Source organism: Harpia harpyja, chromosome 1 (assembly GCF_026419915.1).
Source record: "Harpia harpyja isolate bHarHar1 chromosome 1, bHarHar1 primary haplotype, whole genome shotgun sequence".
NCBI classification, from domain to species: domain Eukaryota; kingdom Metazoa; phylum Chordata; class Aves; order Accipitriformes; family Accipitridae; genus Harpia; species Harpia harpyja.
The window spans coordinates 100,403,296-100,419,886 of NC_068940.1; the positions used below are offsets into that span (position 1 = coordinate 100,403,296).

Here is a 16,591-nt window from a genome sequence, read left to right on the forward strand (position 1 = left end):
CCCAAATTGGTCAATGAATGAAAGGATAATACGGAGAGCAGTGGCAAAGGCACTTCTCTATCGCCAGTAACCATGCCAAGCATGAGACAATAGTTTTCTCTTAGCCCTCATTACAGTCCTCTCCCCTCTGTGTAACTACCAATTTTCTTTCTGTCATCCCTAAAAATGATTAATCCCTTCTTGATAATGCATGATTATGGAGAACTTTAATTAGCAGGCTGGTAGGCATTCCATGAACAACATCCCCCCCTATCATTTTCATCATGTATTAAATGGCATTAATTGCAGTAATGTATGTATGTGCCAGAGGTCTTCCTCACTATTCCCCTTGTCTCAGAGCTAGAAGGCATTAACCCTTTGTGGGGAACCTCACACCCCCCGCAAGTGCATTGAGCTGGCCAAGATCAGCTTATGGCTGAGACCATTTGTTGGAGGCTGACCAACTAATCTAAAGGATGCTACAATGCCGCTGTCTGCAATAGCAGAGACTTGAACTCCAGCATCCAGAAAATCTTTGCCAGTTCTGCGTGTTCAAGCAAAAGTCTCAGTGACTTCACAGATTTTTTATGACAGGGAAGACACCGTAACCAAACCTGCTACACAGAGTGCCAGAGTACAAGTTAGCCTGCAACAGAAATGGTTGCACATCCTTTCTTCCCCCATAAACAACCTCATTAGCACTCAAGTTTTAAAAGTTTTCATAGTGCTGGCAGGTTACACTGGGGAGCGAGCGAAGGAGTCATTGAAGACAAGGTGCATCTGTTTAAAATGGAAATACCAAAACACTATACAGCTGACTACAGTGGTAGTCTTTGATAGGGCTTCATCCTTCAGAGGAGAAGGAGCTATCACCTAAGGGCTTTAGTGCTTCACCAGCTCAGTGTCCTTCAGCCTTGCACCATACATGTCTGAGCCCCACTAAAGAAATAGGAATAAATTTCTATCTACAGCCAAAACTTGTAATTTCTTACCCTTTCCTCTATGCAATTGAATTTTACATCCCATTCCAGACCAGGAAACCTCATCCTCAATTAAATTTATGTATAAAGTAGCAAAACCCTTCCATCCAGATCTTCTTTCTGTTTATCTTAGAGGGAATCAGTGGCAGTGCCTGTACTGGTTTATGATAGGAGACAGAAGAGTAAGCCCATATTTTATGATGAAAATGACAGTAGGAGTGACCTTGCTCCAGCACATATTGCTTTTTCGACAGTGTCTAGAGGAGATAATCTAACAGCAGTCTGCAAAGCATCATGTTTCCTTAGATCCTACTACCGTAATTCAATCATGAGCATATAAAATTAGATGAAAAATAAGGTAACTAGCCTTCTGGGACTGAGTGATTGCAATAAATGTTGCCTCCTGACAGTAAGCATTACATTGTCCTCTTGAAAGAGAGGTTACCTTTTATTATAGCATACTTCTTCTCTCATTTCTGTCTGTGCCAGGCAGCACTGCTGTTAAGCATAGTCTGCGGGACAGCAAAAAATCCCTTAAGACAATTATATGCTGCCTCTAATGTACTAAAGCAGTGGGTAGAAAACTTCCAACTCTTGACCTTTAGGATCAAATGAGCAATGCCAGACCTTTCTTTCTTTTTTTTTTTTTTTTTAAAGGTATATGTTTTCCCTTTCCATTGCCTTTCATTTAAGTATCACAGAGTACCTTATAAGCATCAGTTGCTTAATAAAATCTTAAAACCTTGCCATCCATTTTAGAGAAGTTAAGCTGAGCCACAGTTGTGTCTGTGTCTCTAAACTTAGCAAAGTTTGCAACTGAAGGTCACAAAGCAAGTTAATAAAAGGGATAGAGTGAAACGGAGGCATGGTGGAGGTTAGTCTTTAAATGCCAGTACAGAAATTGTTTTCAAGCCATAAGTATTTGCCCATGCATTTGTTGTGTGGACAGCTGAGAAAATACAATTTTGTAAATTATTGCAGGCTTGATCACAGTAAAATCATTTATGTTTAGCTACCTTCGAAGATACATATGGGTCTGACATAAAGTCATACACCAGCTACTGCTACAAACACACACTTTTGTAGGGAGTCACAGAACATACAGCAAGACCTGAGCTCTGGGTGCTTTTATACAATGTAGATGGAGAAGAAAGCACCAAACAGGAATAGGTACTCTCTGCCACTGTTTGGTCATTAACATCGACTCCAGCTGCAATTTTGGGGGGGAACCAGACATGGGAACTCCTGGCAGAAGCCCTTCGGCAGCAGATGTTGTAAGACAAACACTTGTCCACTCCAGTGGGCTGCTGCTGCTCTACCTGCTTGATTAACTGCAGGATAGGCAGGGCTCCTTGATATATCCTCATTCAATTAGCTTTTCCATCTATGTGTTATATGTGTATATGAATAAATGGGATTTCCTGCTAATCAAAAAGATACTAGAGTATGACTGCTTATGAGCAATAAACTAATACCCTGAGAAAGTGAGGCAAGGCCAAGCTCTAGCTAAGCAGCCTGAGGAGCTGTGGAAAAGGAAGTCTTCTATTAGTGGATCCAAGTGATTCTCCATCAAACCACAACAGCTCTACCCTAGTTGTATGACCAAAGTCTGATAGGTTGATTACTTTTATCCAGAAGTCTGCATTTCAGTCAGAACAGATGTTTCTACTGACCTGACCGACATCAGCTGTAACAGGAACCAAAGGCAGTTGTCTCTGCTCTAAATGTACCTGTAGCAGATATCTGAAGTTATATGGATCCTACAAGAAAAGTGCTAAAACCAAATGTTCCTGTAAACTGCTTGAAAGCAAAGTTGTTGAAAGACCTCTCACTTTCAGATATGTAAATAACTCCACCAAATGTAATGGACTGATATTTTTATAAAATCAGAGAAAATGGAAATCCTACCAAGATCTCTGTATTTTGTCATGTGTACATATTTTGCAAAGGTATCTGAATGGAGACATAGTTCAAGCTGTGCTGTATTTGTGCTACACTAAGATGACAGTTTGAGAATTTAGTCCTGTGTAATGAAAATTCAGACACAGACATATTCAGCAGATGGAGACAGATCTAACTCTAATGACCTTATAATGGAGGTATTGTTTATAGCAGCTGGGAATCTGGCCCACTGTTTGTTATGCAAAATCATTATCTTGTGTACTTGGATTAATGTAGACACTAATAAAACTCATTAGTCTCTTCAGGTATCACTGCAAGTTTTTGTGAATGAGATATAATGTAATCCAAACATATCACCTCATAACTGTTGATAAGACCCCTTAGAAACCTTAACCTTGTTATTCACAAATGCTTCTAATTATGGTAAAACAATTATGTAGGTGCAAAGAAAATGGACACTGTCTGTAGTAGCTACTGACAGCTTTTCTTGAAATGAAAACAAGAATAAAAATATACAGGGTTTTTCTTTTAAAGAGACAAACTTCATAAACATGATAACATTTACTACAGAACTGAATGTTTATTGTGAAATGTCACGTCTCTGCATATGACTGCCACAACTACAGATTCAGAGATTTACAGGTAGTCTGTTAATTAGTCTATTGTACTGTTAATGTTACTTCTCTGTACTGTATTGCCAGGTATTTTTTAGAATACCTATAAATGCCCCCAAATGCAGTCTATCTTTCCTTCTCGAGGCAGAACATGTTTTTACAAATGTCCATGTCCAGTCATTTTGCTTGGTATTGTTAACCATTCTACTTCTCCACTTTATCTTGATTATCCCAGTTATTTCCCATTTTGCCATCCCAAATACTTCTTTATCCTTGGTGTTCACCACAAACAGTTACTGGCACCAATGAATACTTGCCACTCAGAGAAGGGGCAGTCCATCAGGGGCATCACCAAACAGACTGCTGACATTCAGCAGAGAGAGTACTTAGCTGCTCTGTGAGAGCATACACTTTTTTCTTTATGTTACACAGGTTTGTTTTCTCCTGATCTGTTGAAAACAAAGCATTTCTTGTTGGCTTGCTGCTTTGCAATACTTGTTTTAGAAGGCATGCAGCCATTTGAGCAGCTCTCAATCATAGCAGCGGACAACTGGTGTGCATGCATTGTGTGTGCAATTTAGGATAATTAAGCAGAATTAAATTACATAGGATTAAATGCTATGGAGTTCTGCATTTATTCTTAACAGAGCTGGAGAAAGCTGACTTTTACGACCCTTCTCCTGAAATGTCCTCTATCCTTAGCCTTTCGGATACTCTAAGGCATTTGCAACACAGGAAATCTCTGTTGGAACTGTAGATTACTCCAAGTTAAGGTAAAATTTATGATGAATGAGCAGCGAAACACTAGATACTCTCTACTCACGTTGTCCATTAGGTACCTTTCTGCAAACTGCCTTTTCCTGGCAAATTGTCTTTTCACTGTAACTTACTTGCTTTGAATCCCCTTGTTCACAGTACTGGTATGAGTTGATGCATTTGGAACTCAATCCCAGTCACCCACAGTTAATCCCACCTTCCTGTCTTATCTCTCACAAACTTTCTGACGTTTTGTGTCCTCTAGATTTTGCTGCTACTTTAACTTAAGGATGTTTGGAGAGGCTAGAGGAATATACCTCTATCTTCAATAGTCTGATATGCACAGAAAAAGGTTGCACGCATCTGCTTTCTAGTTAAAAATAAAAATACATAAAAGAAAAAAATAATGTTAAAATTAAAGCTTTAAAAGCGAAGTGGCTCAGATATTTATGGCCAGTCTTCCAAAGCTGCTCACAGGTACACAGGATATCTAAAGATATTAATGCTGGCCCTAAATCCTATCCTTAGGCACAACAACTGCAATAACAAAACCCAACATACCTTCACATGTCAGTAGGAAGTATTCCAGATTGTGACTGAAGGATGCACTGAAATAAGTGCAGTTTTCAATCAGATCACAAGACAGACACCGCCTGTTGAAATTTCCATTTGTGTTTGCGCTGAAAAAGTTAATACAAGTCCATGAAGGTCACTGAGCAAATGTTATCTGGAAGCAACATTACTTGAACCTTACTGTACTGTAGAACAAGAACATAAATATAATGTGTCCAATATTAGTAAGAGACAAAGCATTTCCATTTGGTTGAGTTTAAATAGCAGTAATGGCTTTTTTTTTGCCTGAATGGAGAACATATAAAAAGATACTGATGTCTTTTTTTGCAAGGTCAGGTGGTTATGAAGGAAGGTATAGTTTTAAAAAGAAAATGATGGTTGCAATTCCACAAGAGCAAGTCATACTTGGGTGAATGAAGGCGTGAAACAATGGAGCAGTATTTCTACACCTACTTATATTATAACAGACAATAAAGAGCTGGAATTGCTTTCTTTAAGTTTCTTACTGGTTGCCTCACTGGTCTGATTTGCTAGCAGCTGCTTCAGAGGCCAAAGCCCTTTCTGGGGGTTTAAATAGTTGTTCTTATAATATCCAGGTAGAAAGGAAAGATTGTATTTAGGGATGTGTTTTTGAAGAAGGTAACGTGGTCTGTCCATACACTCAGAAGTGCTTTTTAGGAGTCTACTATACGTTGAAGAATGAGTTACAGATTATTAGCAAATACTAATAAATAACATTTTGCACTGCTATAGCATTTTGAAACTTCAAAATGCTTTGAGAATGTTAACGAATAGATCTTTCTGGTATTACTGTAACGCACATGAGTGGTTTTTGCTACCATTTCAAGGTAGAAAGAGATGAGTCTGAGCAACTTGTTTAGGGCCACAGAGACTGAACGGAGTAGCTCTTGGGTTCTTGTTTAGGCTCCTATCATGTCTCTGGCTTAACTCCTGTTTACAGCTACTAAATCAGACACAAAAAGGAAAAAAAAACCAAAACAGATCTTCAGCTGATATAAGCTGTCAGAGCTCCAGTGGAGCTCTGTCAATAAAGGTATGCCAAGGTTGCTGCTGAGCTGACATCTTCGGGCTGGGACGAGAGACAGTGAAACTACCCAGTGCAGGAAATCAAATACCTGAAGTGAGGCCAAGACCACTGTGTAATCAAAGGTCAAGGACGGTGACATTTTGGACATCTCTTTCCCTGTGGCCTATGTGGGGAGGTGAGGTTAATGAGGCACCAGGGTGAGGTGCACGCCAAGACAAACAAGGGGTAGGAAGCACATTGACTCATTGCAGCAGCTCTTGAGCAGCTGTGCTTGGACTCAGCTTTTAAAATGAGACTTTTTCTTCCCATTTCAATAGAAATAAATGGTCAGTATAATTTTGATTTTTTTTTCTTCAAGAAAATGAACACTGAGCTGAGCTACTCTCAAAAAAATGTGGAGTGCAGTGAACAGGCATAGAGGTCCCGAAAGGAAAAAATTATTCAATTACAGGTAATTTAGCTCGTTCTAGTTTCCTTCCCACTGAGAAAAAAAAGTATGACATCATGTTAGAGGAGGAAAACGTACTGACTGTTCCTTATCAACGGATGTTATCACCAGCTCTGCCCTTCTTTGCAGATGCTGAGGTGACAGCAGGGTGACTGAGAAGAATAATAAGACAAATGGAATAATGATTCCAAAATGATTATTTAAAACATTGCATTTCCTCCCCTTTGTAATCTGCTCCCACAATACTTTGCAATAGCTACACTACCAATAGCTTACTATAAACCAGCCTTTTACTCATCATACAGATAGGGAGGATACTAAAGTCATCTGGAATTGCAGAAAAACATTTGCAAACATAACATATTGTTATTTCTTTTCAATTTCATGAAGAGGTGAGGTGCTATCAAATTTCCATGAAAACTGCTATCTGGAAGTATAAAAACAGTTTATACCATTAGCTTATGTAATTTTGAATTCTTTCAAGTGTTAAACAGTTCTGTTGGAAAGTTTTGTGACAGCTTATCAATCTTGAGACCAATTTAAAATTTGCAATAAAATGAGAAAATTGCTAAAAGTAAAACATTGCCAAATGTCAAGCATTTTGTTCACTATTGTTATGCTGTTCTGTCTATTCCAGTGACACATTGCAAGATCTTGCAATGCCATTAAAGACAAACACATAAGAAAGTGTTTCTATTGCAATCGCTTATGTAATGATTTGTGTAAGATTGAAAAAATGGGAAATTCTGTATGTGAAGTTAATAAAGCACATACCTGTATAAATGTCGCCTCCTTGGCAAATCTTCTGTGCTGTGGAAATAACTGGGAAAAAAAATATCAAAAGGCAATTGCATCATTAGAAGGGTGTTTACAAGTATCTCATACAACAACATCTTCATTCACATCACCATTTTCCTGATCTTGTAAAGGCAAGGAAAGTTTAAACCAAATCAGAAAAAACATACAGAGTGACACATCATTGCAGAGGCTCAAGCAAATACATCGTAGGCTGCACTGCAGTTAAAACAAGCATGGAAATGTTTGGGTCCTAGACTGGTCATGTCAGCAGATCAAAAAGGATTAAGCAAAAGACCTTCACATTTTTACCTCAACATTTATGGCTCAGAATTTCCTTTAAACACATTTCTTTTTCTCTAGAACCAGTTTTTAATTCTCTGGCCACTTTTTATTCTTTGCCCAGATAGATAGCTAAACAGAGTCTGCTGCGAAACCCACTGAAATGTCCTCTTTGAAAAAAGGAGTTGGACTTTCAGGGAAGACAGAGTCTGAAGCTGAAGAATATTTCATTGCCCTTGTTTTGTGCTGAGGCTGTGGTGAACTCCTTTTCTGGCTTTCAGCGAAAGCCCCGTTGTATGGTGACATCTTCTGAAGATAACAGAGAGGTCCTGCTGGAGATGGCCAACCTCAGTCCAACGTGCAGGGTCCAGATTAATCCCCCAGCTGCACTTCATGTGAACAGTGACAGACCACAGGAGCAAATCTAGCATCCATGGGGTGAATAACATGTCAGGCAGGATCTTCAGCCTGCTGATCTGCTTCCAGTAAGCTGCACTTGCCTAGATGTACATTTTCAGTGCACAAATTGTACATGATATTTTCTGTTTGCAGAACTAAATACTAAATACTAACTAAATACCTTTTTTCTAATGCATTGATATTTTTGCAGGTCAATAAAGGATTCTTTCTAAAACTGACTATCATCTAGGTGGTCAATGAAAATAGGCTTCTTTCCTTCAGGGGCTAATATCAGAAGTTGCAACACAAGCAATCACTCCTCTACACAAATGTATTTAATAGTCACAGAAATAGAGGTTTGAACTATGCAGAGAAAATCAAAATATGACAAGGTATATGTAATGGTGTGAGAGGTTAAGGCAAAACAGAGACGGCTTCTCCTGCTCTCTTGTCTCCATCTCCTTATGCTCACACATTTCGGAAGCATACACAGCACCATTGTAACTAACCCTATAGTCCAGGCCTAAACAAAGGAAGACTGATTTGTCAGACCAAAGTTTACTTACATTTTATGCCTCTTTTCATCATATGCCAATATCTTTGTCACATCCCAATCGCCAGATGTAATAGACTGTAAGTTGTCGCTGCTACTATTGGGCTGCCAGAAAGAAAAGAAAATTAGATTTCTTTATTCTTAAAAGAAGATACCTGAGCAAAGCTTCTCTTCTGAAAAAGGGATCTCTTTTGACTCCGTTGCCTATTAAAAATAAACCATGCATGTGCAATTTCAACCCCTCCCCCTGCTATTTCTGTGAATCTGCAGGCACAGAAATAACAGAGAGTCAAAATCATCTTAACCATAACTCCACTGAAGATAATGGGATGAATTCAGCACAGAACAGCTTCAAACCCCTTCCTCTAATCCAGCATGCCCACAAGCTTCTGATCAATCCTTTATGGCAGTGCAGGGATTTACTTATTTACGTACAACTGACGTGGCATTAAAAAAAACAAAACAAAGCAATGATACTGTTTGGAAAGAGACAGTTGGTTGACCTTTTTCTTCTGAGAGTATCTCTTTGGAAATTCATGTTATCTTATGCCCAATAAAGCATCACTGAAGGTTTTCTTTTATGCACATTCTACATTTGCACCTTCCTGTCTCACCAGTATGAGCACAGATACTACTTTTTATTGCTTTCTGCTTCAGGTGAGACCCAAAGCAGTGGCAGCAAGTGAGTCACCTGTGATGATGACATGGTGATGTGGTAGAACTTCCCACGTCCTCCCTGGGGAATGGCTCGGACAAAGAAAAACTTCCGACCATCCTTGGAAAAAATCGGCTCTTCATTCTGTAAGTGACAAATTTAAGGGTTGTATTACCATTAATTTATTGTATTTAAAATTGCTCAGCACTGCAAAACCCTGTGAAATTAATTCACAGCAAAATAGAGAGTGCTTTTTAATAGCAACCTCAGGCAAACAAAAGCCCAGTGAAAACTGGAGAAAGTTTTGAAGGTTATTGCTTCTTGCTCTCAGGAAAACAGACACCTTTCAGCTGTGGGGAGACAGGCAGCAAGGAGAGTTCCTTGGCTATAAAGTCAATTCCCATTTGCAAAGCAAAAAGTACACATATACAGCTGACAGCTTGGGGCAGTTGGAATAAAGCCTTTAGAAATGGTTTGAGCCTCGCTGGCACAAGTATGACAAACCCTGTTTACTCTGCTGGAAGAACTGATGTATTCCTGTCCTCGAGGAAACACAACTAACAGCATCTAACTGCTGTCTTTTCCTACTCTCTTACAAATGCTTATTTCACTGAATTATTTACAAAGGGGAGGATATCTTGCAAAACTGTCTTTGACACAGAGCTCCCAGGTGAACATGATGATTGACTTTTATTGGGTGACTAGAACTTTCAACCAGAGATAGAAGAGACTCAGCGGGAAATCAAACACCACATATGGCAAGCAAGCATTTCCTAGAAGGGTCTTTGTCTTCTTTTTGTACAGAAACCTCGAGGTACATGGGAAGTCTCCACTGCAGGAGATGGTTGAACAGCAGATTACAAGGGAAAGCAGAAGGATGGTCCATATGGTGTGACACAGCAGCACCGTACCAAGGGAACTGGCTAGATGAAGCTCCTCTACTCTGAATCTTGAATAGTTGGGACTAAAACAAGAGCTGAACCTCTGCTGAACCTCTCCTGTGATAGCAGGCTTTTCTGGGGACTGGCTGAGCTCTGCCTTCCCTGGCCCAGCTTTGTGGATCCTTCTTATATAAGGGCAGTCAACAGGGAAACTTGCTCACCCTCTTCTGGGTCCTCCTTTGGTTCAGTGTTAATCAAACACCCTGGCTTTCTGCTTGGCACGTATCAAGATACCACCTTGAACCAGAAAGAACTTGATTGTACAGGGATACTTATGGCTAATGCAAACACCTACAGCAAAGAAATAAACATTTTTATTTCTCATAAGCTAACACATTATTCTTACTGTATGTTCCTTTGCTCCCAGTTCTTGACTGATTAATTCTTTTCCACTATTTATCAGATTTATCAACACGCTATTAGGTGTTCAAACTGTTTGTTTTTGCTTTTATTTTCCCCTGCTTAGGTTTTCAGTACATTTTAAAATATGCCCATTTACAGCTTGTTGGAGCTCTATGAAATAATGGTTTCATTTGTTTCTGACATTGTTCTGGAACCTGAAACGTGAAACTATATTATTTCCAAATGCATTTCATGACAGGAGAAACCTCACTGAAAAACAACTGTGATGATAACTGGGGCAAACCTTCTGCTTGACAGGTTTTCCTTTACTGAGGTAAATAGCAATGAGTTCACCCTACATTTCTGTATCTGTGCCTACTGCGTTACATATTCCGGCAATATGTCTTTGCCAGTGAGAGCAGGCATTGTGCAGATTAGTTTGAGGTTCAGAGTTGCAGGGGAAGGAGGTACACGGCACGGATGACAGACATGAGGCTTTAGCACTCAGCTGATGTTATGAGACAGCCTGTTTGCATGTTCCTCTTGCTGGAAAGACAACACAATAATAGAACCAGAATTTTGTTTAGGATCTTGTCAGAGATGGTGACTTATCCCGGGTGGCAAATGGGGGACACACATCAGGCTGAAAGGTTTTTGGAACAGGATTTTATGCTGTAGGGAGCTACAATGGGCATGTACTTGAGCCTTTGGTTGACTGTTATTGACTGAATCCCACAACACTAGAACAGAAGAGCCCTCCTTGAAAATAATAGGAGATCAGTTCAATGCTGGTAAAAGAAAATACTTTTCCTGTGCAGCAGGGAGGGAATTTTTGGAAGTTTTTGCCACAGGCGGCTTATGGAAGCAGCTGGTATCAAACGTGCCAAAAGAGATTGAACAAACTCACGATTCAATAACAGATCCTAAAGGGAATAGATATAGTCTCAAATGTCTGTAATCTTTTTATTGTAGATGCTGGTGAGATATGAGAGGACTGGACTGTGGAAAGTAGCCAGTTCACACACTGTCCTTAAATACCAGCAGAGGAAGCAGCGGTGAGACTCGGTAGGGCATTTCTTAAGTCCTTATGGCTCTTCTTGTCTTTTTGCTCAGCTAGATCTTGGTATGTAGACAAATGAATGCTACCCAAACAGTCAAGGCCAGTTTCCAGAAATCCTCTGCTTTGTGCAGATGAAGGACAAAGCTGTCCTCATGTCAGCTACACAGAGCGATAACTCAGTGCTCTCAGACTCAGGTATAAGGGAAAAAAAAAGTAAGGCAACTCCTGCATGATTCCACAGCAGCTTAAATTGAAGTTTAAACCTGACTAAGCGAGTGTGGGTCCCTGATCCCATTTGCCTTTCTGGGACCTGTGTGAACAGACAGTGGCCTGGCTCAGGAAGCAGATCCAACCAGAGCTGCTCACCTGTGATGGGCAATTGTCCCCCGGGTTGAGGAGGAAGGAAATAGGTGGTTGGAGCTGTGGACTACCCAGTCATCCTCAGAGTTGAAGGAATAATCACTAAACAAAGGATGACCCTGTGGCTGGAGAAGGAATTGGTGGGACTAACCAACTTGCATCACTATCAGTAAAAGAAAGAGGCAGCAGTGCCATTTCCAGCAACCTGTTTATTGCTGTGCATCAAAATGTTGCCACCAAAGACTTCAGCTTTGGTGGAAGAGATAAGGTGATGGGAGGCTGCCGGAGGACACTGCGACTCCTGGAGGGATCAGTGCTGGAGTTCAGAGTTGTGCAACACAGGTCAGTGTATCTGCAAATGGTCAGGAGAAGAAACTACTAAGGAGTGCCTCCAGAGGCTTATCCCAAGTTTGGCAGAATCAGAATGAACAAGGGGACAATGCTAAATTCAGTCTGAGTTTCCGTAGGTCTTAGAGAGGGGCATGAAGTCCTGGAGTAAGGAATAACAATTAAAAAAAAAAGTCGAGTGTATTCAATTGTGTTTGGAGAGGGATCACTGAGCATCACTGGATCTGCAGCCACCCGAGGAAGACTCCTCCGGTGAAAGAAGGAAAGGCAAGGTGAATGCAGGATGGTGGGGAGTGCACAAGTGCCTCTAACCTTGAGGATTTTCATGATCAAATGTGCACTGGGACAAATATTTGAAAGAGAAATTACCCACTTTATGGTGAGTCAGAGTGTGTGAAAGCCATGGGGACCCATAAGTACAGCACCACCAAAACCACCCACACATTAACATGGGTCAAACACTCATCATATTACAGCACCACAGGTTGCAGCTCCAAACTGGTCTGTCTGTGCTCTCATGGTTCAACACACTCCTTGCCTCCTGCTCTTCTAGAGTACAGTGCTTCACGTGCTTTTGGCTGGACTCCACGTATTTTCTCACAGAAATCAGTGGGAAAGCAGATTCTTTGAAATTTGTTTTTATTACTGACTGAGAATTATACTTCCATGAGAATTATGTTTTTCTGGTTCATCCTCAAGTTTTAAAAAGGAAACCAATTAATCTGAATAACCCAATCCTTTCCAGCTGATTCTCTGATGCATTTTCCTTTCCTCAGCACAGTCTCCTGCCCTCTCTGTCTGCTCCACCTTTGCCCAGATCTCAGAATTAATGGTTTTGCTCTGTAGGTATTTATCCTTTCAGGGAAGTGTCCCAATACTTTAAGTGCCATAGGGCCATAGCTCTGATAAACAGATAGATGGGACTCCAGCAAAGTGTTAAAAATGTGCATCAGCTTTACTGTGACAATGACGTCACCTCCTCTTTTGGGCATGCGGGGAAGATCTCTGTCCATCCCCTGCCACACTAAGCCCCTCGGGCAATGCTGAACTTCATCCTCCATCCCTGTCCCCATGCTCATCTGTGGTTGGGTGTACCACACCAATGGCCATCTCTGAAGCCAAGGCACCTGCACCAAAATACAGGGTCATCAACTGGAGGGGAGAGGAGCTCATACATCTGAGTATTAATTCCCTCCACTGGATGAAATCAGGACTCTTCATTCAAGTGCCAAAGACTCTGTTTGTAGCCAGAAGCTGCTTTGTTAGCTCTGGGAGATGAATTTGAGTATTTGAATTATGGGGCTCTGGGTCCTATTTCTGCTGCAACCTTTGTCTTTAGGGCACCATTAGGTCAGTTATGGGGTTGTTCCATGAGAAAAGGGCTTTACAGGGTGAAAAAGTCAGTGTTGTTTGCAAGGTTCTCTGAACTCCGCTTTTATTTTAAAAATCTCTTTTCATACCACCCATTAACTACATGTAAGAATCATCACTAGTTTATCAAGCTGTCAGGATTAAGGCAAGGGAGTTGTAAAAGAAAAATGGTGTGAGGTTTTCAACATCTCAACCTTTTGACAGAGCAAAAGTCTTTAGTTTCAGGCTGAGGTGATCTGAAACACTAGGGAAATAGGAGGACTGGAAAGAAAAATGCAACCCAAAAGAACTATTATCAGGGGAGGCCAGCTGGCCCATGGAGGCAGTTTTGGAGGTTATATGTCACTAAACAATTTTGTGGTAATCCCCTGGTCCTGCTGATGTCAATGTCAAAGCCTACAGACTTTGGTGGAGTTGGAGTTGCATCCTGGTTTGTAATTAAATTTGTTCAGGCCACATTCACAATTAAATAAATAAACCAATTAAAATGCCAGTAAATTTTATCTTCAGCAGGTGCTCAGAAATTGTCTTATTTCTCCCTTGCTGACTCATTGTCTGTATACGACCATCACTGGCACTATTGGAAAATGGCTTCTTCACAAAAATTGAAACAAAGTTGTTTACAGCTATAATTACTGCTTCAAAGAATTTGTATATTTAAGCAAAAGTATGAGCAAAGTTCGGTCTGGCTCTTATGCTCAGAAGTGCACAAGCAAAGTATATAAATAAAAGCAGTAAAAACTTCCAAATTCCCTAGGCCAATTTGGTGAACATGTGCCTGTTCTTACTTGTGCAAAAGGTTTGAAAACACTGGCCATATCATCTGACAAGGAGTGACAGATACTTTCTAGCAAAAACTGTGTAAATACCATATATTTCTCATTATACCTTGAGTAATTTATCCTATTTTTAAGTCACACAGACAGTGACAGCAATATTTCTCTTTGCCCGTGTTAGAGAGAGGCTCTCCAAAGATTTTGGACTTGAATAAAAATCATTTATGAACTTAAGTCCAGAAGGGAACATGAGATCATTTACTATGACCTTCCATACATAGACTATTAAATGTCACTGAGTTACCAAACTACTACAACAACAACAACAAAATTCAAATTCGTGGTTCGTATGCCCTATCTTAGAACTCCCAGTATTTCAGACGGCTGAAAAAAGTCAACCCTGTCATCCCTGGAGACCCCCTCATGTCCCTGGTGAGTATCTTCTGATACTGATGTTTTTCTCCCCTCATCTCCTGCTCCCAGCCTACTGTGAAGTTTGTCCCTATTCCAAGAAGACCAGATGCACTTAAATTCCCAAGAAAAGGGTGAAGCTCCTATATGTTTTTTCAGACCAGGCGGATGGAGTACTTTGAAGGAGTATTTTAAAGAATGAGGCAAGCAGTTAGATTCCTTGGTCTTATTGAATTAAAATTGGGGTCTGGTCAATGGAGCATACAGATCAAGTTGGCCAACCAGGCAGTGGGTTTCTTCTTTGGGGGGGGCTGAATCATGCTCAGGGTCCATTGACCAGGTGAGCACACTGGTCACCTGGCTGTCTACACAGGGGAATTGGGCACCTGGCTCATATGCATATACCTATATTAAAATGTCTCAATCAAGGAGTCTTCAGCCTGAGCTGAGTCACCCTCCTGAGCTCCTTCAGTAGCTGCCTAATGTGCATTTCATCTCCTCCTTAAAGAGGTTAGGGGACTCGCACTAGCATTTAACATTTTCACATCATTCTCATAGTCAGACGCACAAGCCATGAAAATAACTTTCCAGTTATCTAGATTAATGTGTCATAGAGTAAAAGGTAAATACAGAAAATACAATTATCTAGTAATCACATATTCAGTCAAAACTAGAATTTTAAGTAATTTTGTTGTCAGAAATACAAGCAAAAGAGCTCTGTAATTTTTCAGATTCTTACAAAAGCTTTTGAAGAGTGCTATCAAATGTCTCCAAAGTCCATAGCAAATGTTATCTTAGTTTAGTACTGAGACGACTGACTCATTTGGCTGTAATGAACATCTTTCTCTAACCTCAAACTAGGTATATGATGTTTGGAGATGCAGTAAAGCAAACTATATTTCCCTGGAGCAGGCCTGTTAGAGACTGACAGATTATTTACTGCAGTTATTCAGGACAAAACACCATCTTTTAATGCCTGTCCATGTAGTAGGTAAATGACTAAAGAACCACAGCAGTGTAGAAACACAAGTTCTACTATACTGCATTGATGGAGGTCCCAGTAAATAGGAGTGAAAGTATTAGAATTATCCTTGGATTGATAAATGAATCATGTAAAGTACTTTTTTTTTTTTTTTTTAAGATACAGATAAGGGAAATTTAATTTTTTCTTGACTTTCCTTGTCTTTGCAGCTTTTGTTTTCTACTCAAGCCAACACTGTCCTTGTGAATGTAAGGAATACTTCAGCAGCATTTTTACTCTATACCTGAGTATACCAGCAAAAGATTATTTGAGATGTTTGGAGCACAAAACCTATCTTCTCTGTAAAATAATTTTTTATCTGGATCAGACATAGCCCATTGCTGTAGGACAGCCAGTGGAACAGAGGAGATCATTGTTCTTGCTGGGAACTGATGTACTATAGTTTCTACAGGTTCTTGGATCCTCTGAGCAAGCTGTGACAAAAATGTGAAATGCTTTAAATCTGGACTTGGAAAAATATAGTACAAGATCTTTATCTGACATGCTACTCTCTGTCTGGTGTTCACATAACCCATGAAAAACAGTTTTGTGTCGTGGCTGAATTGATATCAGCAGCTTCTCTCTAAAGAACAGCTTAATCAAATCTGAGGTCACTTCACAAACTGACTGCTGGGGAAGTGTTATAAATGATCTTCCAGAGATTTACATGCTGGAAATCTAGAGGTTTTATATAGATATATGTTGAAAAAAGCCCCCTTTTCTGGGGAAAAAAGAAAAGAAAAAAAAAAGAATAAAAAAAAGAAAAATCCCATAAATCAAAACTCCTTGGGGGTTTACATTTTCTATCCTATTTTCTATTTCTGGGTTTTTTTCAGGTTTTATTTTCATCTTTGTTTTATTTCATTTGGGGGATGGGAGCACATAGCCATACAATGTAATAGTATTATGCACAAGTTACAGTGTCAGAAGAATTACGTGACATAGTTGTCTGTTAAACCAGGATATGAAACTGCATC

At 40.0% G+C, this 16,591-nt stretch overlaps 1 protein-coding gene across 5 annotated transcripts in view; it reads right to left on the reverse strand.

The window, feature by feature from the left end:
- The window catches only part of DPP6 (dipeptidyl peptidase like 6), a 577,844-nt gene that overhangs the window by 33,746 nt on the left and 527,507 nt on the right, over positions 1 to 16,591 (reverse strand). For all 5 annotated transcript variants that reach the window (XM_052806934.1, XM_052806950.1, XM_052806924.1 and 2 more), the window contains exons 13-16: positions 9,021 to 9,128; positions 8,343 to 8,434; positions 7,075 to 7,122; positions 4,793 to 4,911 (exon numbers count right to left, since the gene is read on the reverse strand). In XM_052806934.1, coding sequence (XP_052662894.1) covers positions 4,793 to 4,911; positions 7,075 to 7,122; positions 8,343 to 8,434; positions 9,021 to 9,128 — 367 coding nt within the window. The remainder of the gene's footprint in view (positions 1 to 4,792; positions 4,912 to 7,074; positions 7,123 to 8,342; positions 8,435 to 9,020; positions 9,129 to 16,591) is intronic.